The 25,955-nt window shown below is 34.1% G+C and overlaps 2 protein-coding genes, 1 long non-coding RNA gene and 2 pseudogenes across 5 annotated transcripts in view; 2 read left to right on the forward strand and 3 right to left on the reverse strand.

Annotated features, from left to right (window-relative positions):
• LOC105343765 (cysteine-rich venom protein latisemin) overlaps window positions 1-3,120 on the forward strand; it is a 182,459-nt gene extending 179,339 nt beyond the window's left edge. The window contains exons 10-12 of the mRNA XM_066069109.1: window positions 1,250-1,354; window positions 1,875-1,994; window positions 2,763-3,120. Of these exons, the coding sequence (XP_065925181.1) occupies window positions 1,250-1,354; window positions 1,875-1,994; window positions 2,763-2,878 (341 nt within the window). The 3' untranslated portion in view covers window positions 2,879-3,120. The remainder of the gene's footprint in view (window positions 1-1,249; window positions 1,355-1,874; window positions 1,995-2,762) is intronic.
• Window positions 1-25,955, reverse strand: part of LOC117689995 (serine/threonine-protein phosphatase 6 regulatory ankyrin repeat subunit B-like) — a 568,848-nt gene that overhangs the window by 397,642 nt on the left and 145,251 nt on the right. The gene's annotated exons all lie outside the window — the stretch shown is intronic.
• LOC105343767 (leukocyte elastase inhibitor pseudogene) lies at window positions 6,627-8,122 on the reverse strand (annotated as a pseudogene).
• Window positions 10,718-12,809, reverse strand: LOC136270670 (leukocyte elastase inhibitor pseudogene; annotated as a pseudogene).
• Window positions 21,068-24,606, forward strand: LOC136270558 (uncharacterized). The gene is made up of 4 exons (XR_010708341.1): window positions 21,068-21,148; window positions 22,117-22,205; window positions 22,674-22,715; window positions 23,015-24,606. It is a non-coding gene; the product is annotated as an uncharacterized lncRNA (long non-coding RNA).

The raw sequence follows: 25,955 nt of genomic DNA on the forward strand, positions 1-25,955 counted from the left end.
AAACGCCCCCTCTACCGCTTCAGGTTTCAATATACATCCCAAAATAAATCAAAGTACTGAAGTACTGACAAGAGTTGATTTTATCGATTATCATTTATTTCTTGCGTGGCAATTAGTTTCTAGTCTGTATTTGAATTACGCACTTTTTTATAATATGAATTTTAATTATACTTTTCAGACAAGAATTTAGAAAACCCCATATGAATCATGTTGTGTAATATTCAAAGATAGATTTCAAACCATGTATTAGTAATCGAAACAATTCTAAAAATTGTATGGATCCAAGCACTATTGATATTAAACTCCAGTCTTGTTCAACCAGACGCTCACCTGTCTCCGTTAATCTCCGCCAAGCAAGAGAGTCTCTCTGTTTGTCGGAGATTTACGGAGACAGCCGAGCTTTTGGTTGAACGAGACTATATTGTAAATTCTGGCGTAGGAATACATGAGACTACATAAATATCTAAATTGTTCGTATTGTATAAAATCTTACTAGTTTCAAAGTGTTTATAGATAATTTTCCTTGAAAAACAATGCTTCAGCATACATTAAATCGAATTTTTGTATTATATTCAAGAACTAAGACTTGTCAGCGGTGATGATTTGTGCTTAGGTCCAAACACTGTTTCACTTTCGGTTTGCAAGAGTGACTGCATAGGAGAGTTGATTAAAATCAACTCCCAAAAATCTACGGGGGTTTTGCATTGCATCAGTCATCAATAAGCCCGGATAATAACGTTGAAAAATTGCGCGAGGTATCCCGAGTACCTCCGAATGGAGAAAAGATATAAACATTTCCCATTATAAATATCCGTAAGACATTTTTTTTCGGTCCTGTGAAATTTTATGAGTGAAAAGTGATAACTTGTAAAATAAGATGTCTTGGATATTTTCCATTTCATTGATTTCAACTGTAATTCTTTCACTGGTATGTGTATTTTTATTAAAATCATCAAAAAATGACGGAAGCAATAACTCGGGACAGACTTAAACAATTGTTACATATCAGCGTAGCGTTACGGGTTAGAGCGTTAACTACAGTGTAATAAGCTGTAAGTCATGAGTCCGAATCCCACTGGGGCTTTAATATTTTTTAAAGCACATTTTTGGGTCAAATTATGTAACATTTGAAAATTCTAAAACAGTGAATTATGCATTTTAATTATAATGTACGTTAATTCAAATTAATATCGACAGGTGTCCCATACCACCTTAAATTGATTGTTAACTATATCTGGACTATTTTCAGATTGTCAAGGCAAGGCATGTGAGAATGGAGGAACTATGGACTTTAATGCGTGCGCATGCACCTGTAAAACACCGACCACAACTTATGTCGGTCCGTCCTGCAAGTGTAAGTACAGACTGAGTAAGAAATTACAAATCTCGCGCCACGTGAGATTTCGTCAGATATTGTACTTCCGGAAACATGCGGCCATAATACAGCGGCGTGTTATCTGAATTTGTTTTTTTAATTCTGCAATACTAATTGTACCCAATTGCTTTATACGTACATGTACGTGCTTGTTTATATTTTTTTTTTAGAAGTGTCTGACCATATTCTTGATATCCTAGGGCTATTGGGTTCTGTCAGTGTACACGTAGAGAATGCAAATTGCTTTTGATATTTATATTCCGTGTTCAATTTCTTTTTAATGTAAAAAAAACATTACCTAAATACATTTAATTATTTAGAGATACAAGCTCAAAAATTATGATTTAAAGGTTTATAAAAAAAAATGTAAGGGCAATTTAAACTGGACGGAACAAAAGGCAATCATTTCCTTGAATACTAGCATGTTGTATTATTTCCATAATCAGCTCAGTCTGTAATAATAATAATGATAAATTTTCGTTGTTGTTCTTTTTTTCAGTGAACTGTACCGGTCAAAAGGACCGTTCCTACATCTGCGGCCCACAGTTCACCCCAGCAATGTGTGACAGGTTCACTAATGTCCCCCAGGACTGTCCCACCATGTGTAAAGTGTGCCCATGTAAGTCCCTGACAAACACTTTTACATATTGCAAAGCGTGCCCATGTAAGTCCCTGACAAACACTTTTACATATTGCAAAGCGTGCCCGTGTAAGTCCCTGATAAACACTTTTATATTAAATGCATTGTATTATGTACCCAAGTAAGTCCTTGATAAACGCTTTTACATTATAATTCACTTGTATATACTAGTATACACGTATACTGTAAACCAACTTTAAGGTGGTATGGGACACCTCCATATTGTGACGTGTTTACTATCGAAACAATAAAATCAAGTATATTAATTTTATGAATATTTCCTTTTCCGAAATTGTTACTTAACAGCTTAGCGCAATTGGTTATATCGTTAACTACAAATCTGTAAGTCATAAGTTCGATTACCGCTGGGGCTTTTATAAGTTTTAACTTTCTAAAAAAAAATTGAAAACTTATTTCTTGGTTAAATATTGTGAAATTTGAAAATTCTAAATCTGTGAAAGTATATTGATATTTCTTTTCTTTTGTCCACATTAATATCGACAGGTGTCCCATTTCACCTTAAACGCGTGCAAGAATTTTACGCGACGTTCTCGAGTATCTCGTCATTACAAAATAATTCTCACCGCGACAGTGATATTTCTTTAATGTAACGATGTGGAATAGAATGGAAGCTTTTTTTTTAATAAGGTTTTATAAGTTTTGGTATGGAATGGTTACGGTGATACTGTATTGTTTTATGACACGCTCTGGTATAGAATTGTGACAATAAGTACAATTTGTTTACAGATGCTGGGATCGGATTTGCGGCACCTGACGGGGGACAAGAACCAGTCAAGTCAAATACACGGTTATCGATCTTAACAACGATGATTGTATTGATTTCATTTCGATTAATTTTCTGAAAATGAATGTAAATGTTTACGTTTGTTCATATCGTGTTATGTTTTTGTCTCAGACATTTTTGTATGAAATAACTGATACAGTTTTTTAAGGGGGAGGGGGTCACTATAAATATCTCTGGACCACACTTGTCAAGATTCATCGGTAAAAGAAGCAATGGGATAAAATTGAAGAATAAATAATAATAATAATAATAATAATAATAACCTAACAGATTCTTACCCTTACACCATAAATCATGATTCTACAGTACAGCTCACGAGTATCCCGACACCCACCGTGTAAAAAACACGGTGGAAAACGGTCTGTGTCGCACCGTGCACACGGTGTGACACCGTGTATGTGTATTGGAAAATTCAAGAAAAAGCACCGTGTCGCACCGTGGCCGCCTGTGTAACTCCGTGGCCACTGTGTTACTCCGTGGATATCATTACCTGAGACGTTGATAGATATAGTGTATGTTTAGAAATAAAGAAATTATGGCTAAACAAGGGTTGAAACATATACATCCTTTTCATATTTAAAAAAAAAAAGAATGTCGACTTAAGTTGCACGGAACAAGAAAGTTGTCGAGGCTGTCAACGTAACGTTAATTTTTTGTGATCTGAAAACTTGACGTAAATGGGTACCTTTTAATTTATTTGTTCTTAAATAAATTGAAATAAATTCACCAAAAATATTTAATAATCATTTATTATATAATCAAAATTCAAATCAATTTAATTCATCTTGTTTTTTTTCTAAACACACGTGATGTTGTAACTGACGATCCTATTAAAATGTCGGGAGCTTAAACGTCTTATTTCTGTTATCCGTAAACACTTTCTGATTTATTAATTAATTTACTGCCTTACTTTAAACCAATTAAAAATGAGAAATGAAAACATTTCAGACCATGTTTTTCTAAAAACATGTGCTGTTGATGTGCCATAATAAATAACAACCCCATATTACCGATGACTCGAATAATTTGGACTTCAGCTATTTATGTAGCAATAGATAAACAAAAAATCACTTTTATATTATAGATTATAGATAAATGCATGTACAAACTCTTGTTAAATTATATTCAAGCATTGTACATGTATTAAAAATATACCCGCATTTCATAAAATAATTTTCAACTTTATTTCCGTATAGTTCGTAATGGCCTCGTGATTTCACATGAAAAAATCACTCGTGCGATGTACGGAAGCTGATCAGATACACAGCATTGTCTTTCATCTTGGGTTCTATACACAACAGGTGTTATTGTCTGTCTTGTTAGGTGTCATTGGAATTTACAACTAACTGTGTGTATATTTGGACGTCTGAACAGGTGCACTCGAGATGCCGTTATTCACACCTTTCCGCGAACACCTGTTTGGTAACTCATCACAACCCGTCGTGTGTATAGTCTGAATATATCTTACTTCTACTTTGTTAGTTCAATGATTTTTCCTAATCTCTAACAAACAAAAAAATTGTCTGTAGATATGTACACACAACTACACGTAAGACTATCGGCGCGTGGATCCGGGGAACAATTCAGCATGCAACTCTATAAATGCGGGAATTTCACAAAGTATTAACTTGCGATAAGAAATTATTTACCGGGTACACATACATGTATGTACAAAAAAACCCTGATTGATTAAAAAGACGAATAAGATAATACCGGTCACTTTTTGCAAGCATCCTAGCGTCGAAATTTTAACGAAAAATCTTATTACATCGTGAACTTTACAAACTTTTAGTCATTGTGTTGAAATCGTTATTAAAACCATGGATCTAAAATAAATGAATTAAATTCATACTAATAGAACTCTTATAATTCTAAAATGAGTGCACAAAAGTACACATACAGAGAGAGAGAGAGAGAGAGAGAGAGAGAGAGAGAGAGAGAGAGAATCTCAACTTAATATTCCAACCCTCATGCATGCAGTATAAGAATGAAGAAACTTAACATTTCAAACACTGAATACTTCATTATTAAACATTTTTCTATTTTGCGGACTTAAAAAAACAATAGAACGACATTTTTTCCATATCATGGAAGGAGCACGTGGTCTATCTCGCGGGCTGATTTGATTGACAGGGATAGCACGTGGACCCTCACTGCATATATTCTATCGCAATTTTAGGGAAAAGGGTTCAATATAATGGAAACTATAAATCTAACTTATTACACAGAATTACAAGTAAAATGTACTTATATTAAACTCATACTGGTATTCTCTCTCTTTCTCTCTCTCTCTCTCTCTCTCTCTCTCTCTCGATCCACGGATTCTTAGCGCTATGAATATGTACCGTGCGGTACTACATGGACAAGTACATCCCACATATGTATAAAAGAAAGAAAATTTGAAAATATATTAGATATAAAGCTGTATAATTATATTATTTAGAGAAAGTACATTTGTTTTCAACAACCCGTTAGATTTGTTATCGTTGAATAGAGTATAAGTGAGAAAAGATCACAGTTATGGTTCTATGCACTATTGAAACTGCCAAACTACAGTAACTACGATTACTACTACGTTTAAAAACGGACTGAAACAAAAACTTATGGAACCGTTTATTTGAATTTTAAAACGGAAAAGAAAGTGTTAGTGTTTTAATTGATCAAACCTGGCCTTTATGTGGGCGATATCGATTTTTAATATTAACAAATATCAACCGTGTCAATCGCATACGTCTGAAAATTGCGTGCATAAAAATTGTATTTATTTCTATTTCTTTGTCTTTTTCTTTGATTTTCTTACGTGCATCAATAAATATTTTATTCTTTATAAGTTTTATTTCTAAATCCCTTTTTTCACAGGTAAATACCGCGTGTTACACCGTGTTATTGTCCGTGTTGCATCGCGTTGCACCGTGTCGCACCGTGTTTTTTCTTGTTCTGTGGCCGTAACAGAGAACAATAGATCAAAGGTACCGACACTTCCACGCTCAGCGTGGACTTTCAAACACGGTGGTCGGTGTTTTTGTCGGGATACTCGTGAGCTGTACTGTATATGGGGGGGGGGGGGGGGGGGAGTTATCTCACAATTATATAGAGGCCCCCTTGTTCACCAAAACTATGTGCATATATGTACGTTATTTGTCTGCTTACAGACAGTAAACTATAAAAAATCAACTTTAACTCAAATTTGTACCCATAATTCATGGCCCCTGGTAAATAGGGTCTTAACTTTTTAATGTTTTTTTTTTGCTTTGTATCTGTAGTTTTATCAGAAAATTAAAATGTTGAAATCTTTACGTCCGACACACCAAATCTGTTGGTCGGGTCACCCTTAAATCTTAATTTATGTTACTTTACTGCTCAATGTAACGTCATGTATCTTTATAAATGTACAATATATTATGACAATAAAGAAAAAGAACAATTATTATTCTATTGTTCTGCTTATATTTAGCCAATATTTAAACGTCCTTATATTTTTCTGTTTCCAATTACATGGTTTTATACACATTCGATACATACAATCATATAAAATACTGTTTTTTTGCTGTAGCGTAGCCTCAAAACTTTTCATCCATGGCTTGCTATTCAACCCAGAATGAAATATTTAAACTATTAAACAATGCCAATTTTGTTTACAATCAAGAATTGCAGTTACACGTACCATCTAAAATATCTCAAAGGTATTAATCATTGGTTACTTCTTTATCAGATGTATGTGTTTACAGTTTACTTCAGGAAATAGAGTTGTCGAACTTTGCCTAGATCCAAAGATTATTTTAGAAGTGAGATGATAAAGAAATTGATATTTCTCAGCCTTTTATAGCACTGAATATTATGAATAATTCATAGTACAAAATATATGTGAAAACAATTATAACAAATTAAATGTACATGTCAAACATTTAAAGCTATAAGCAATTTATACAAGATCATGTATTATTACAATAAATTTTGATAATAGAATTTAGTTCGTAAAAATTATGGTTTACAATTCATGATATTAGTTGGTTGGTTTCAAGAAGCGACCGATAAACAATATAGTTCCGGTCGAATTGTCTCTGATCAGGAAGAGGAAGGGGTGGTCCGCTTTAAATACTTTTGGTTCTGGCGGCATGCAATGCAGCTCTATCATTACTGCTGTAGTAGCGGCAGCTTCCGTGCTCTCCTCGTTGACCTCAACAAACGCTTTGTGAATGAAGTCAGATACATGAGTGCCATCTGGCGGGTTTTTCATCATGGCGCCGAAGTCGGCTTTTCTGGAAAAGATATCGGTGATTCCCATCCCACCAAGAACTTTATCCAGTTGAAACGAGCTTTCTAGTTTGAATTTCGGTATGGATACAATGACATCCTCACGGTACATTTCCTTTGTTAGTTCCCGAAACGTGTCAGCCGACAAGCTTGATTCCAATGACGACAACCCGTCAACCTTGTTCGGAAGAATAATTAGCATACTCAGTTCTCCCCCTTTGTATGGAAGATCCAGAATTTGGCAATCCAGTGATTTGGACATACCAATTAGCCACTTTTCCTTTTTCATATTCATCATTTCAACCGTGCCCGACTCTGTCCCGGATATTCGAAATGGTTCGCTTTTTGTATTTGAGGCCTTGAATGCATTTTCCCAATCCCCTTTGAAGTAAATAGCATTGGTTAAAACAATTAACGAAAGGGAGTTAATCCCTCCCTCTGGAATCAAATCCTTGATTTTATTGTTGGTCTGGTCTTCAACCCAGGTGTTGATTCGAGTTCTTGAACCTTCCGGGTTTCCCACAAAATCCAACAATTCTATTTCGCTGTTGTAATAGTCCAGCGATTCCTTTTTATACGACTCTTTAATCTCCAGACCGAGTTTGGAAAATATCCGGTTGGCTATTGCGAGCTTTGCCCCGTCCTTGGACTTTCCTATCAGGGTGGCGTGTAGCTTCTGATACGCCTGGTGCGGGTTAGGAACCCCCGCTACTCCCAATACCTTTTTTATCTGCTCCTCGGATTCCCCTTTGGCGCCCAACATCATTAACATAAGAGCTGCCGATACACTGTAGGGTGACATAAACAGATTCCCACCCCCTTCGCATAGAACTCGATAAAGTTTAAAAGAGAAGTCTGTGACTGCACTCTCCATGACTGATCTTGAAAAGATCCAGTTGAAATTAGAAAATCTTGTAGAGCCGGTAAATTCTTTCACTTCCTGTCTCTTTCCGTGTTTATCTCCGTTCTGGCGTGATTCCGTGGGATTATGCGGATTTCACAAAGTGCACAGATCGTCTGCCACTTTTATCAGGTCGATACCACTATATTTTGTGACGTCGGCATAAATTTGCATACTAAATTAGGCATCTGTTTACTTTTATCAACAAACCAATCAGGTGAGTGAGTTGCAAGGCATTGTGTGCTACTACAAGTTTCAGTATATACAAAGCGTATTGAAAATATATACCATTTTGAATTGTCCTTTGGAAACTCATTTTGAATTATTTTTCAGAATTTACGAAAGTAATATAGATAATTATGTCTGAACTTCAATTTCTATGCTCACATTTAAAAAATATTGCATATGAGGACTTATATCAAACTATTTGAATACCCCATTGTCATTGTTCAAAAGACGTACGTCCTATTGAATTAAAAGCAGTGAGTACTGTTTTTATCACGTGATCCCCCATATTTGGGACAACATTAGTAGAACGCACGTTGATATTTTCTTCAGGGACATTCATCAGAATGCTTAACGAACAAACTACTTTATGCTGCATATAGCTTGCGCTTCTGCGTTTGTATATTTGTGCATTTCTACTACCGCGGCTATTCACGTATGTTAAAAATGTACACTTACCTGTATTTATTTCTAGTGCATAATGATAAAGTCACCAATACACAAATGTGATGGGTTTTTTTCTTATCAACATATGTTTGTACTTGTATGCGTATGTTTGTCAGTCCTTTGATACTGATCATTTTTGAAGCAACAATTAATCAACTAAAACAACAGTATTTTTTAATGTTAGCATGGAACAAAGTTAATGGTACGTAATCTTTTCTTTTTTACCTTCTTAAGTAAAAATCAAAGCGTACAAACATTCCGGCAAGCAATTAAATATTGTGTATAAAACAGACAAATACCACGTGCGTTTGTTGAATCTTAAACACGTTATAGACCGTCATGCATTGCAACTCATTCACTGGATTGGAGAATCTGTTTGCCGAAAATACTGTCACGTGTTAAATAATGCTATATATATAAGGTAGTGTACCCGACCTGTTAATAGTGTGCAATAAAGCTGTAATTTTATTTACTTGTGTTGCTCGATAAACATGTGATACCTGCACTACCTGGTCATCCCTCACTATGTTATTTATAATCCTCGTTCTTGTTTACAATTTTCATCCATTTTGACCTGTAAATGGGGCTCCCCGCAGGGTTTTGGTGTACATGCTCTCTATACGTGTATAACACGTTTATGGGCTCAGTACTGTACAGCGTTGGTATTTTAAAAAGCGTGTAATAAAAAAGAATTCATAATGTAGTTAATCATGATAAGTTCTTTGCCAAAGTAGCCTATGTGAAACAAAGAAAGATTGCAGCTAATGATATTTGTTTTTTTTTTCTTACAAGACATGCACCGTAAAAATTCAATTGTTTTGTAAAGATGTATATTTGAATAAAAAAAAAGTTTTTCAGCTGAAAATGAACTTTGAACTCAACAAGCGCAATTATAGATACATATATTAACGATAGTGTAGACTGAGAGGCATGCACATGTGCAGCTCAACATGTAGTGATAACATATATAGCATATACTCTTGCATCTATATATTGTTGCATATAATACTTAATTATTTATAAAAAGAGATCTACTTTAAAACATGTACTTTTACAGTTTTAGCTTTTACATGTATTTATCTCACGCCATTGTTTTTATCCTTAAAAAAATTCCTCAAAATGTTAGCACTCACTTTTATTGGTATAGACATAGACTTCTGATTAACTAAACATGCGTAATGTTCTGTAATTTGCCATAATGTTTAATGTATAAAAGAATAAAAATTATGTAAGAAAAATTTTAAAACACTCTCTATGTACAGTCAATTAATTGTGCTAGTTTCGTTAATTTCTTAATTTTTGTTGTTGTTGTTTTTTGTTTTTCTTTTGTTTTTGGTGGGGGTCTTTTTTCTCTTTGTTTTGGAAGGGGGTAGTGTTTAAAAAATAAGGCAAGCTTTGTTTTATATAAAAAAGCAATCGGAGGGGGTATGGTTTAAAAAAAATAAGGCAAGATTTTTATTTGGGGGGGGGAGGGGAAGGGGGAATGTTTGGTTTTGGTTTGTTTTTTATTTGGTACATTCTATGCTCAAACAATTTTAGAGTAAACATCTGCTAATTAAAGCAAGCATATTTGTTTTTAAGAAACAAATTCCAAAATTCCTCAGAAATCTATATTCAAGACACAAAAATTGAATTCTTTCTTCATGATCATCGTTACATAAAAACTTGAAATCCTATAGAAACTAACGAATGTAAAATCAAATTTTAAACACCTGCTTCATATGACTTACAAATATTTTAGTTTAAAATTAATGGAATACATCTTAATGAAGTAAAACCTGGGACCAGTGCTTACATGTATATGATGTAAAGTGCAACATTTTTATATGCTAGTGTCTAAAAAAAAGTTTTAAATATTATTAATAAATACCTAAAATTAAGATTATATATTATATTATATTCTCTCAACAGAGAGAGAGAGAGAGAGAGAGAGAGAGAGAGAGAGAGAGAGAGAGAGATAGAGAGAGAGAGAGAATGACTACTAGTATATAATAAACATTATATCAACAATCTTAAAAATACCTATTAATAATATATACAATGTAAATATTAATTTAAAATTTAAGAAATGCGTTTAATCATTCGAGAGAAACACTAAATAGCTTTATTATTTACAACAGTAAGGACAGCGGATTTCATGGCACAAAATGTCCAACATTATATTGATGAATGTATTACAGTTATTGCTGAAAATTTTGTAATTTCCAAATTGTATATGATAATTCTTTGCACACTTGACTATGCAGTCAACAGAAAGATAAGAGAACCCAGCTGGAACCGGCAAATATGCCGACGGACAACTCTCAGAAAATTACATAGGATATCTCCGGTACTCGATCCGGGGACCCCATTGAGTTCAAATTCCAGTAACACGTTTTCGTATGATAAACACGAATGCGACATATACATCTCCAGAACTTGAAGAGCCCTCCGTTTTCTTCCGTTTAGAGCCATGTTTATACAAGTTTTTTCTAAAATTATTGGTTACTTCTTTATCAGCTGTATGTGTTTACAGTTTACTTCAGGAAATGGAGTTGTCGAACTTTGCCTTGTATTGCAATGCATATTATGAATAATTCATAGTACGAAATATATGTAAAAAACAATAACAAAATAAATGTACACGTCTAACAATGAAATTACAATGTATAAAGAATTTATACAAGATCGTGTATTAATACAATAAATTTTGATAATAGAATTTAGTTCGTAAAAATTATGGTTTACATTTCATGATATTAGTTGTTTGCTTTCAAGAAGCGACCGATAAACAATACAGTTCCGGTCGAATTGTCTCTGATCAGGAAGAGGAAGGGGTGGTCCGCTTTAAACACCATGGGTTCTAGTGGCATGCACATAAACCTCATCATCACTGTTGTAGCAGCGGCGGCTTCCGTGCCCTCCTCGTTGACCTCAACAAACGCTTTGTGAATGACGTCAGATATATGAGTGCCATCTGGCGGGTTTTTCATCATGACGCCGAAGTCGGCTTTTCTGGAAAAGATATCGGTGATTCCCATCCCACCAAGAACTTTATCCAGTTGAAACGTGCTTTCTAGTTTGAATTTCGGTATGGATACAATGACATCCTCGCTGTACATTTCCTTTGTTAGTTCCCGAAACGTGTCAGCCGACAAGCTTGATTCCAATGACGACAACCCGTCAACCTTGTTCGGAAGAATAATTAGCATACTCAGTTCTCCCCCTTTGTATGGAAGATCCAGAATTTGGCAATCCAGTGATTTGGACATACCAATTAGCCACTTTTCCTTTTTCATATTCATCATTTCAACCGTGCCCGACTCTGTCCCGGATATTCGAAATGGTTCGCTCTTTGTATTCGAGGCCTTGAATGCATTTTCCCAATCCCCTTTGAAGTAAATAGCATTGGTTAAACAATTAACGAAAGGGAGTTAATCCCTCCCTCTGGAATCAAATCCTTGATTTTATTGTTGGTCTGGTCCTCAACCCAGGTGTTGATTCGAGTTCTCGACCCTTCCGGGTTTCCCACAAAATCCAACAATTCTATTTCACTGTTGTAATAGTCCAGCGATTCCTTTTTATATGACTCTTGAATCTCCAGACCGAGTTTGGAAAATATCCGGTTGGCTATAGCGAGCTTTGCCCCGTCCTTAGACTTTCCCGTCAGGGTGGCGTGTAGCTTTTGATACGCCAGGTGCTGGTTAGGAACTCCCGCTACTCCCAATTCCTGTTTTATCTGCTCCTCGGATTCCCCTTTGGCGCCCAACATCGTTAACATAAGAGCCGCTGATACACTGTAGGGTGACATAAACAGATTCCCACCCCCTTCGCATAGAACTCGATAGAGTTTAAAAGAGAAGTCTGTGACTGCACTCTCCATGACTGATCTTGTAAAGATCCAGTTGAAATTATAAAGTCTTGTAGAGCTGATAAATTGTATCACTTCCTGTCTCTTTCCGTGTTTATATCTCCGTTCTGGCGTGATTCCGTGGGATTATGCGGATTCAACAAACTGCACAGATCGTCTGCCACTTTTACAGGGTGCAATAAAGCTGTAATTTTATTTACCTGTGATGCTCGATAAACATGTGATACCTGCACTACCTGGTCATCCCTCACTATGTTATTTATAATCCTTGGCCTCCCTCTTGTTTACAATTTTCATCCATTTTGACCTGTAAATGGGGCTCCCCACAGGGTTTCCGTATACATGTACATGCTCTATACGTGTATACACGTTCATGGGCTCAGTACTGTACAGCGTTGGTATTTTAAAAAGTGTGTAATAAAAAAGAATTTATAATGTAGTTAATCATGATAAATTCGTTGCCAAAGTAGCCTATGTGAAACAAATTAAAGAAGATTGCAACTAACGATATTTGGTTGCACCGTATAAACTCAATTGTTTTGTAAAGAAAAAAAACTACAGTATCGACAGCTAAAAATGAACTTTGAACTCAACAAACGCAATTATACATACATATATTACATGTAACGATAGTCTAGACTGAGAGGCATACACATGTGCAGCTCAACATGTAGTGATAACATATATACATATGAATAGCTTATACGCTTGCATCTATTTGTTTATATAATACTTAATTATATCAAAAAAAAAGATCTACTTTAAAACATGTACTTTTACAGTTTTAGCTTTTTCATGTATTTATCTCACGCCATTGTCTTTATCCTTAAAAAAAAATCCTCATAATTTTAGCGCTCACTTTTATTGGTATAGACATAGACTTCTGATTAACTAAACATGCGTAATGTTCTGTAATTTGCAATAATGTTTAATGTATTTAAAAGAATAAAAATTATGTACGAAAAAAAATTAAAACACTATGTACGATCAATTAATTGTGCTAGTTTCGTTAATTTCTTAATTGTTGTTGTTGTTTTTTGTTTTTGTTTTGTTCATTGTTTTTGGTGTGGGGGGGGGGGGTCTTTATCTCTCTTTGTTTTGGAAGGGGGGGGAGGGTTGAAAAAAATAAGGCAAGCTTTTTTTTATATAAAGCAATTGGAGGGGGTGGGGGTGGGGGTAGGGTTTAAAAAAATAAGACAAGATTTTTTTTTAGGGGGGGGGGTTGGTTTGTTTTTTTTTTTTGGTACATTCTATGCTCAAATGATTTTAGAGTAAACATCTGCTAATTAAAGCAAGCATATGCATATTTGTTTTAAAGGAACAAATTCCAAAATTCCTCCGAAATTTATACTCAAGACAAAAAAATTGAATTCTTTAGAGTCATGATCATCGTTACATAAAAACTTGAAATCCTAAAGAAAGTAACGAATGTAAAATCAAATTTTAAACACCTGCTTCATATGACTTACAAATATTTTAGTTTAAAATTAATGGAATACATCTTAAAGAAGTAAAACCTAGGACCAGTGCTTACATGTATATGATGCAAAGTGCAACATTTTTATATGCTAATGTCTAAATGAAAGTTTTAAATATTATTAATAAATACCTAAAATTAAGAATATATATTATACTATATAGATAACAGAGAGAGAGAGAGAGAGAGAGAGAGAGAGAGAGAGAGAGAGAGAGAGAGAGAGAGAGAGAAATGACTGTATAATAAACATTAAATCAACAATTTTTAAAAAATACCTATTAATAATATAAACAATGTAAATATTGATTTTAAATTTTAAGAAATGCGTTTATTCATTCGAGAGAAACACAAACTAGCATTATTATCTACACCAGTAAGGACAGCGGATTTCATGGCACAAAATGTCCGACATTATATTGGTGAATGTATTACACTTATTGCTGAAGATTTTGTAATTTCCAAATTGTATATGATAATTCTTTGCACACTTGACTATGCAGTCAACAGAAAGATAAGAGAACCCAGCTGGAACCGGCAAATATGCCGACGGACAACTCTCAAAAAATATAGGATAACTCCGGTTCTCGATCCGCGTACCATTGAGTCCAAATTCCAGTAGCACGTTTTCGTATGACAGATAAGAATGCGACATATCTATCTCCGGAACTTGAAGAGCTCTTCGTTTTCTTCCGTTTACTGGGGGACTTAGAGCCATGTTTATAACAGTTTTCAGCAAACACTGCAAGTGTGTCGTTCCTATATAAAACGGGTTTGTTGATACTGAAAGAAAAAATTAAAATGTTGAATCATTTCAAAAGTTTAATAGGTACTGAGTCGGCCTTTATTACATGCATATAGTTTTGCATTTTCCAAATATCTAGCAGTGTCTTAAGATAACCTAAGTAATTCACAGCGCAAAAGATACTGACAGGACTAAAATCTACACAATCCAGTTTTATCCAGTTTATCGATTGGTCGAAACCAGAAAAATCACGGAGTGAATGAAGTACTAGTAATCATTAATATGATGTCAGACTCAAATAACCATTATAAAAGACGACTTGGCTATTTCTTTTATTGAACGTACTGAAGTGCATTAACAATAATATAGTTAACTCTACCTACTTTTTGCGATTAATTTAATAATCTGTTAAAGGAAATATGTAAATATAAACAATAAAATGTTTTCCTTGATGATTCAGGCTCAGGCAGGTTCTGAAGGTAACGATCATTGCAGAAAAAATATACACAACCCTCTAAAAAAATTTAAAATGTCACCTCGTTCATTATATTTACGATTATCAATTCACTCAGTTATAGACATCCCACCCGAGACTTATTTGACCGAACTGACTACATATACATGTATATTAAGATTTTCGGCCCCGCCCACTCTCACCTCTTCTTAGCTGCAGAACTGTAGCTCTCCGGGAAAAAAATATTGACAGACCGGAGAGCTACAGGGCCACCCATTGAAAAAATTGTATATTTATTGTGCAGAAAAACGTGCGCTAGTTTTGGACTGATTTACCTTATTTATACGCAAATTCTGTGAAAACAATTAGAACCATTAAATTCTTCATGCAATTTACTACTGTCATGCGCTACAGTTCTGCAGCTAACCTCTTCCGTGCCTGCAGTCGGTTCTCAGCACCCGTGAGACAGGTGTGCTATGAAGGAGTCTGATGACAAGTAAAAAGACGCACAGACGATACAGAGTCTGTAAATAAATAAGTAAGACTTATAATAACATCCGAACACAGTGCTGAATAATTAGGCCAGACGAGTATTCAAAGCGACGGTTTTTTGTAAATTCAGATCTGTCTAAGAAGTAGATACTGAAAAGTATAGTAAAATGCTGTTTGATAGACTCTTGATTAGAGTTATATAAAACCATATTTGTTTATAATCATTCTAATATATTTCACCATTAAACTTAAGCTTTGAAGATAAACGTCCTGTTGGAGAAATTGTCGCTAAGGTAGTATTCCATACAGGATATATAGGAGATCTTGAAATACACAGCCAAATGTAATATCTTTACAGTATCATTCTGTTACAAAGATTTTATTGTAGCCTTATACACAGATTTTATGGCTTGTACAATTTGTAGGTCATAATTGGGGGAGTGAACATGACCCAGACACTGATAACTGCGCCCCTCCACTTCAGACGGTGGCCGCTTTATCATGTATCCTTCCGCTGTCTCTGGATATGAAAAAAATAATCAGGTAGACCAGACTTGTTGAACATTGCATACTTCTACACTCCATATCTCTAATGCATCCACATTTCCTCTGTCTTCTTTTCTTCCCATGTCAGTTCTTTCAATTTATTGTACTCCAACTGAAGCAAGGCCATGGTGTTTATGCAAAATGTGTATGACATTATACTGTATTTTTTTTTTAGCTCTTTTCGTCATGTAGTAGACAGTACATTTACAAATTTGTGATGATGAAAGGATATGACTGTTTTAAAGGTTAACTATGTTAGATGTATGTGTTTTATTCTTAGCTGAGCAGCATTTTTTGTTAACATACATTGTTTGAACAAAAAAGTGTGGCATATTGGTTTGCACTTTTCATCTTATCTGCCATTATTTGGTTGATTGGTCATTACAATTGAATAAATGACACATAGTGATTTTGAGGGATAGAGTTAAAAAGAGGAAATTAAAGCTACTCATTCTGATATAAGTGTTTAAATAGTCTGTCATCCAAAAGTTGCTCATAGTCTGAGGTTTGAGCAGGAACAATTCATTAAATGCAGCAACATCTGTCTGTGTTCAGGACTGTATATTTCTGTTGAAACGCCATCAATTTCAAATAGAGCAGACCTCTAATAAAAAACCACTTTCCAATTTTGACAGTCTATGAATATTTGTAAGCTTCTAATAACAAATCAGAAAGAAAGTACACACTATTTGTTTTGATGAGCAAACTAGGTAGCTACATCCCACAGAAAGTTCAAGGTCTATTTGTTTTTTTATTAATTTTGCATAACATTATATAAAGAGGCATCAGACTCAGGACAGGGCTTATGTGGTAATGGCCGTCTGGACAAGAATGAAGAATGTGATGCTGGCTACACAGGCGACAAATGCTGTAATGAAAAGTGCGAGTTCAGGGTCAAAGTTCGAGGTCAAATTCAATGCAGGTAAGATTCATTATATCGGTACTTAACTGTGATGTTTGAAAATCATTCATTCAATAGATTTTACTTTGTTTTGCAAGTAACTTTGTTGAATATTGAATTATTGCATGTTTATAAGATTTATACTTACCGAGATGTTCTTCTGACTTTTCAGCCCCATGAACTATGCTTGCTGTGTGAATTGTACTGTTGCACCGAGTGGTTATCGGTGCTAAGACCAGTTTGAACGACAACTTTGATTGCAAGGGGAAATCCCATTTCAAGTATCCTTAGCAACGCAGGTCACTCGTTTTCTTGTTTTTTTAGTGAACTTACTTCAACAAAGGAGGCATACATCTATTTCCTTTTAATGTAAAGGGTTTAAGAAGGCGTTTGAGACAAAATTACCTTTGTAATGCAACATTGGTAACAAGTGCTTGTTGCATTACATGCCATTGTTGGTTTCAATATCCATTACCTTATCCTTGACCCTAATCAGTGGAGGCCTTACCTGTCCAAAAGCCACTTTTAAAGTCGACAATACCTCCTGTCTAAACGGGTGAGTTTACATCTACTCCAATTTTACATCATGTCATTGATTGCTATCTAACATTATCCATGCCATTGATTGCTACCTTTGTTTTACATGTCATTTATTGCTACCTTTATTCGTTATACATGTTGTTGATTGTTGCCTTCATTTCTTTTACATGACATTATTGCTACCTTTATTTAACATGTTATTGGTTGCTACTTTTATTGCACTTTTTATTGATTGCTACCTTCATTCTACATCATAACATTGATTGCTACCTTCGTTTTACATCATGCCTTTGATAGCTACCTTCATTTTCACGTGGCATTGGTTGCTACTTTCATTGTACATTACATTAATTGCTATCTACGTTCTTCATAATTACATTGATTACTACCTTCGTTCTACATCATACCATGGATTGCTACTTTAGTCTTAGATGCATTGATTGCTACCTTTTTTAACATGTCATTAATTGTTACCTTCATTTTACATGTCATTGATTGTTAGGTGAACATGTGGTCAATGATTTATCGTTCTTTTTTTAGCATGTCATTGATTGCTACCTTCATTTTACATGTCATTGATTGTTAGGTGAACATATGGTCAATGATTTATCGTTCTTTTTTTAGCATGTCATTGATTGCTACCTTCATTTGACGTGTCATTTATTGATACTTTTAATTTACATCATGTCATTGATTGTTATCTTCATTTTACGTGCCAATGATTGCTAGTTTAGTCTTACACATCATTGATTGCTACGTTCAAACTACAATTATCATTGATTGCTACTTTCATTTTACATGTCATTGATTCCCACCTTCATTTAACATGCTTTGAGTCCTTCATCTTTACCTTCATTTTACATGTCATTGATTGCTACCTTCAAATTACCTGTCATTAGTTGCCACCTTCATTTACATGTTCTGATTTCACTTTCATCTAATGTCATTTATTGCGACCTTCAAATAACATGTTGATTGCTACGATCTTGTCACATGTCATTGATTGCTACCTTCATTTACATGTCGTTTGATTTGTCAGTGATTGTTTTTTTCGTTTAACTTGCCATCGTTTGCTACTTTCATTATATGTCATTGATTGCTACCTTCCTTTGCATATCGTTGAATACTACCTTCATTTGACTTGTTATGGTTGTTATTTTCGTTTAACATGCCATTGTTTGCTACTTTCATTATTTATGACATTGATTGCTACCTTCGTTTTTCATGTCATGGATTGCTACTTTATTTTTTACACGTCATTGATTGCTACCTTTGTTTAATCCGTCATTGCAATTGATCGCTACCTTCATTACACATGTTCTGGAAAGCTAGTTCGTTTATTGCAAATCTCGCTTGTAAGTATACACTACTGCCGATATAGCATTGCTTTTCTAATTGGCACTAATACGACACTTTCTAATTGGTGTATATTTCAAAGATTCTGATTGCCGCCCATTTATCAAATTCATGAAGACTAACACGTAGAAAAAACATAGGAGAAAGAAAACTTAAAATAAAGTTGTGCTTGCTAGTTAAAAATACATGTTTAAACGATATTAGTGATACCCCCCCCCCAAAAAAAAAAAACAAGTTTTCTAAAAGCAGGGAAGGGCGCATATAGTTAAAGACCGCACAGATTGTTCTTCGCGCATCGAATAAAGTTATCAGTTTTTGTGAAGAAATTCGTCGGAAACTGTTTAGTGAACAAATATATTTTATGTTACTATTCACAATGTACCATATGTGGAATATCGCATGAATTGAACAAACTGTTATCTGGCGGCAATAGTGCTAATTTTTGCCTCACAAAAAAAAACTTGATTCAAAATGTAAATCAATTCTGGTTGACATGCCGTGAAATCCATTAGACGTGTTACACTATCTCTATATCCCTTCTCCTATTCACTTTCAATAAATCTGTACTGAAAATCTTGCCATTACCTCCATAATATAAAGAAGTGTGGTTTGTATGCATGTAAACCTGTGTAAAATAGCGACCCAATCTGCACGTGCATTTAACAATCCGAGGTCGGGTATTTAAAGCGACAATCCGTCAACATCAATATTATATATTTTTTCTGATGAATTTTGAGGTAAATTAATGTTCCTACAGACAGAGTGAGTTACAAAATACGGTTAATCACAGATTAGACTAAAATTGCGCCATAAATTACAATTTGTGCAGGATTTAGGGCACACACATTTGTAAAAGTGAGTGTGCCATTGATCGATTGGTGTTATATAAAACGCAATTTCTGTAATATTTATTGTCAGTCTCTGTTGTGAATTTCGTGGAATAAGATAAAACAAAATAACGACTTCCTCAAATTCAATTGATATGTTAAAAATGGTTGAATTTATCAAGGAAGCACAATGCTGAAAAATTAAATTCGGAACATGTTTAATATATTCATTGAGAGCGGTGTGTTTTTGTTAACACCATAAAAAACAAGAGTTGATTAATGGAGAACTCGGGATGATTTATTAAATATTTTGCAGTCCTGATAGAAACTTTTAATTTTAACGTCAAAGTGGCACCTAGGAAATAAAATATCATTATCGCGTAAAAGTGGTCGGGTACCAAATCGGCGTATCAAAACGCTTCTATATTTAAACTGCAACCTGTGATTCGTTTAAATGTTACATCAAATAGACTGTCGTGATTCAACGCATTGCTATATCAACCGAAGCATATAGTATCAAGTGGGATTTTTGCAATAACATGTCATTGCAATTGATTGCTAACGTCATTATACATGTCAGTGATTGCTACCATCAATTAACATGTCATTGATTGCTATCTGTAGTTTACACATCATTGAATGCTACCTTTGTTTCTTGTTATTGTTATTTTAGAAAACACAATTAAATATTAATAAATAGTTCCTTTTAAAATGTTTCAATTAATTTCTATCAAGTATTAGTACAATAATAATTATTGTATTTAAAAAAGGAAAACACACCAAAGGCCGTTAGCTGTGTTGATTGGTGTGGTTCTCATTGTAGATATGGGAAATGTAAAAATGGACAATGTTTGGACCCATGTAAAGATGAGGGCAGATATCCATGTCTCTGTTCAGGTGAATATACATTATTTGTTTTATTAGGGTCCCGCTCTGCGTGCGCCCTGTAGTGATCAGTCTGTCCGTCTGTCCACCAATTCGTCCGTCCTTCCGTCCAATACCCTGGTCTAACAAATTTGATGTTGACCTGACTGAAAGTCAATGCTCAGTTATACCCAATTAATAATTATAAAATATTCACCAGTTCATAATAAAGTAAAATTGAAATTTAATATACTATACCAGGTGCCCTTTTCCAATCAGTTTGGGCATTGAAGTTAAACATTAATTTTGATATATTTTGATAATTGATGAATGTCTTTTTTCTCATTACTACACAAAGTATTTACTCATTTAGGGGAAATGTAGAAAATCAGAGTCCAAACTGGTGCAAAGGCTGTATTCCATAATTCAGTCTTTGAGTATTGACTTTGTGGGTAAGTAATGTTAATTTGGCTCTGTAATTCCATTTTATTGGACGAATAATTTATATCTTAATATCTCTTTAGGAACATGGTTTCAAAAAACAAAGCATTGTAAATGATGTTTTAATTCTTATGTTAGTTTTTGTGTTTTTCTTATGAACAAAAAATTAAATAAGTTGTAATTGTTTAAAAAAAAACGTGATTTTGCTCAGTGACGTACCTCAATACATATTTTTGCCTGGCCCTGCTGTCACCAAGTTTCCTCAAGTGAATATTCAACCTCAAGTCTGATTTTTCACCTCAATACATGTACATTTGTTTTGAGTATTTCAGTTGAAGACTGAGTTGAGGGATTAAAAATTTGGTGACGGTAGCATCTGATCTATTTTTACCCCAAAAAAAAAATCACATCCAAAGTTTTTCTTTGAAGCAATGTTTTTCAATGATGAAATTGTTTTTGCTTTATTTGCTAAATGTACTATTTACACCTAAATTCAGTTTTTATTTAGAGAAGCAATTTCAGTGTTTCTATTTCTCATAGTTTCTCTTTTATATGTGTTGCTGTGGAATATTATATAAGAAGAAATTTTTTTAAAAAGGGGTTGGGATTGACTTGAATGTGAAAACGTGAGCAAGGAAAACAAAGAAAAAATGTGGAAGTCTTAAGAAAAAGGGGACAATGCACCAATTGCTTTACCACTTTTACTCTAGAACTGTTGATGATTCACGCTAATACAAAACCCGCCAACAACATAAATCACCAGATTTGTTTTAATTCTTGATATATCTTATGAAATCTTCCCTTGTTTTTGTTAATATCTAATAAGCAGCAAAAACTTTAAAGCGTTTTTGATAAATTAAACTGACTTTAATGAAAAAGTTGAACCACGCGTAGTATTTGGATAGAACCGATTTGTCCAATATGTTTGAGGAGATATTTTTTTTGAGATGGTTCATTAATGAAGACAGGCCTTTTTCAGCTGAGTTTATGAAGAACAACATTGTGTGGACAGTGCTTATATTGGCGACCCCATTGTGGATCGTGGGTATTGCAATTATTAATAAATTGGTAAGTTTTCATTTGATCAAAAACTGATTGTATTATTAGGAATTGTCTATAAAATCCTCATAAAACCTCCAATATATATACATTAATATTAGGGGTGTATTAAGGTCATATATGTCAAAATATATGAGCATATCAAGACATTTTTCCATGATGGCTGCCGTGGGAGATTTTCTTTTTTGCATGCAATGAGGTGAAGGAGGATTATTTTTCTTGTGACCTAACTATCAAATTTAAGGAACATTTTTTTAAAAATCCAAAATTTGACAAATTGAAATATTTATTTTATATAATTTTGTATTTTCAGAATTTCACAGCTTTAAAAAGCTGAAAGAAATTTTGTAATTTGCTAAAATTTAAATACATCTAATTCGATTAGTAAACAAACTCATTCATTCCTGTAATTATTTACATGAACTACTAATAAATATACGGCAGGTACAGCATTGATATTTTACATGTCATTTACAGGATAAGAAAAATGACATGAAATCAGAAGGAGTAGACGATAAGGTATATGTATATGAGTTTTGAATCAAATTCGATTGAGAAACGATATATATTTCTAATTAATCTTTTTATCAATATTAGAAAAGAGAAAAGATTTCCAGTTGGTGAGAAATGAACAAGATGTTTGTAATTTCTAATCAATATTTTAATATATCATTTATTGCTTTAAAAAAATTAAATTAATTGTGAGATAAGATTTTTATAAAGAAATTTTGATATGTGATAAATGTTCAACATATTAATGATTTTTAAACAATGTTAAAGTTTATCATTTATTGACTAAACTTTTTGTTTAATTGCAGGATGGAAGGATGAAAGCTTTGATAGCTGACGATGACAAAGTACTTCACGTCAGTCGACGTCCAAAACCTTTAGATTTTAGTACTTGAACAGTGAATCAAGATCATAACAATCAATTATTGTGATAAAAATCCTCCTTCTGACAATTAAGGTTGTTTTACTGAGAGAGAGAGAGAGAGAGAGAGAGAGAGAGAGAGAGAGAGAGAGAGAGAGAGAGAGAGAAGGAGAGAGATGTGCAATGTATGTTGACTTTTACATGTATCTGTATAATACATGCTGCAATTTTTGCTTTCATAAAATCAAATGTTAATTTTGATTTGATGTGTATATAAATTGTTAAATTGTAGGTTTTTTTTATAGATATAACTTAGATATAGATACGAAATACATTTTAGACATCAAAATTATTGTTGGCTTGGTAGTTGTTTTATGAGGTTTAGTTTTAATTGATATGGATGACCTGTTCTACATTTTACTCTGAAAACTAGTATTTACCCTCAGTGGGCAAACTGGTGTCAACAAAGTTTTTTTTTCTTTCAAGTACATTAATACAAAAAAGGTGATATGATAAACAAATCCATGTTAGTAATTGTATATGTGCTCTATTAAACATCTCATTTTTAAGTCTCTTTTGTTTATAAACAGTCTAAGCAATGCGTGGCAACCAATCATTACTCATTATGCAAGGTGCAAATGGAATAAAATTGTTTTGCGCGTGTAAGTTAGTCGGTTGGTGTGTCGGACTCTAAAAAAGTAATATCTATATATATTCAAAAGGGTGAAATTCTTTCATTTGACGGACTCCAAATATGGTATATGTTTAATGACCCCTATTGATTTTGGGGTCTAAGGTCAAACTATTCCAGAAATCGAATAATAGACGGAGTGTTCAATAAATAACATAAGAACCGTTTGTTGTGCTAAATTCAAACTTGGTAGAGGGATGCCCCCTAAAATGATGATAATCTGCTTGATTATGACGTCACTAGGTCATAGTTCAAGGGTCCAACTTACTCTGGATATAGGCGGATATTAGGATATTGTCATTACTAAAGTTATAGCGAAATCATTGTTCTGATAAGATTGAAAAATGTAATGTCTTCCATATGTTAAAATTGTTTGTAATGAAAAGTTAAATGTAACATTATGATGTGGGATGTTTTATGTATGTGTGTGTGTGTGTGTGTGTGTGTGTGTGTGTGTGTGTGTGTGTGTGTGTGTGTGTGTGTGTGTGTGTGTGTGTGTGTGTGTTAGAGAGGGAGAGAGATGCCTAACCAATAGCTTAATTTTTTAGCGACGATATTACAAAATGTAGTTTTTCTGATTCTCTTTTTCTGATTCTCGGGGCATTTTTCTTGTTCAATAAACATGTGGTATAAATACGTAAAAACATACATTTTTTCCCATCAATTTATTTCTTATGTTTTATATATGTGTGTGCGTGTGTGCGTGTGTGTGTGAGAGAGAACAAGAGAGAGAGAGTGAGGAGAGAGAGAGAGAAAAAAAGGAGAAAGATATACAGATAAAGTGATGTAATAAATAAAAATCCATGTAAGTAATTGTATCTGTGCTCTATTAAACATCTCATTTTTAAGTGTCTTTTTTTATAAACTGTCTAAGCAATGCGTGGCAACCAATCATTACTCATTATGCAAATTGCATAGGGAATAAACGTGTTTTGGGCATGTAGGCTGGTCAGTTGGTGGGTCGGACTGTAAACAAAGTATTGTCCATTGATAACGTTACAAATCTTTCATTTGACGGACCCCAGCCATGGTACATGTTAGAAGACCCCTATTGATTTTGGGATCTTAAGTCAATCTAAACCAAAAATCGAATATAGACGTAGTGTTCAATGAATATCACAAGAACCGTTTGTTGTGCTTAATTTAAACTTGGTAGAGTGATGCCCCCTAAAACAATGATGATTTGCTTGATTATGAGGTCACAAAATCATAGGTTACAACTACTATGGATACAGGCGGAGATTTGGATATTTTCATTTCAATTCTAAAGTTTGATTATAACTTGAGTTATTACGAAACCATTGTTTTGTGGCAGAGTGAACTTTAATGTCATTTATGTGTTAAAATTGTTTGTAATGAAAATGTAACATTAGGATGTGGAATATTACCACCATGTCCTGAAGGTTTCTAGGGCGCTTGAAAGCTGCCATCGGTTTTTTTTGAAAACCTCAACCATTTTATCATTGCTGTAAAGGATTGGCAGGTTCTTCTTTAGAACTGCATTTAGACCCCTAAGGATAGGGTGGTAAGTAGTGAAAAATGGGACTTTGTTGTCTTCGTTTTGGGGTTTTTTATTTCAAAAGGGATCAACGATCCTCTTTAGCTAAATCATCAATTGCATCCTGTACAGAGTGCGAGCTGTAGCCCCTGGCACATAAGTGGGATTTTAGGATTTCCTAAAACCCACCGATGGCAGCTTTCAAGCGCCCTAGAAACCTTAAGGACATGGTGGTAAGAACTAAAGAACCCTCTTTAAAACTTGTTCTGACACCAGATGTCTGTTGTGCAAACACAGCTCTGATGCAGACGACTTCTCTAGCCCCATTACTGGTCGTACTTACAAAATGTTTGCAAATACTTCTTCTCGTACTGACAATTGTATATACCTCATCAATTGTAAATTCTGTCAGAAACAATACGTAGGGGAAACAGGAGACCTCCGCAGGCGCATTAATAATCATCGTTCCGCCATCAAAACTAAGAAAATTAAAGAACCCGTCGGGGAACATTTTAACTTAGATGGTCACAAATGGGAGGACATGATGGTTTTCGTTATTGATCCCAGCCCAGACTGGACAGATGAGAGAAAAAAATAAAGAAAAATTTTGGAAGCATAGATTGAAGTCATTCCGCCCTGACGGCATGAACAAATTATGTGACTTCACCAAAATGAATATCAACTAAGTACTGATTTGTT

The sequence above is a fragment of the Magallana gigas genome, chromosome 8 (genome assembly GCF_963853765.1).
Source record: "Magallana gigas chromosome 8, xbMagGiga1.1, whole genome shotgun sequence".
Classification (NCBI taxonomy): domain Eukaryota; kingdom Metazoa; phylum Mollusca; class Bivalvia; order Ostreida; family Ostreidae; genus Magallana; species Magallana gigas.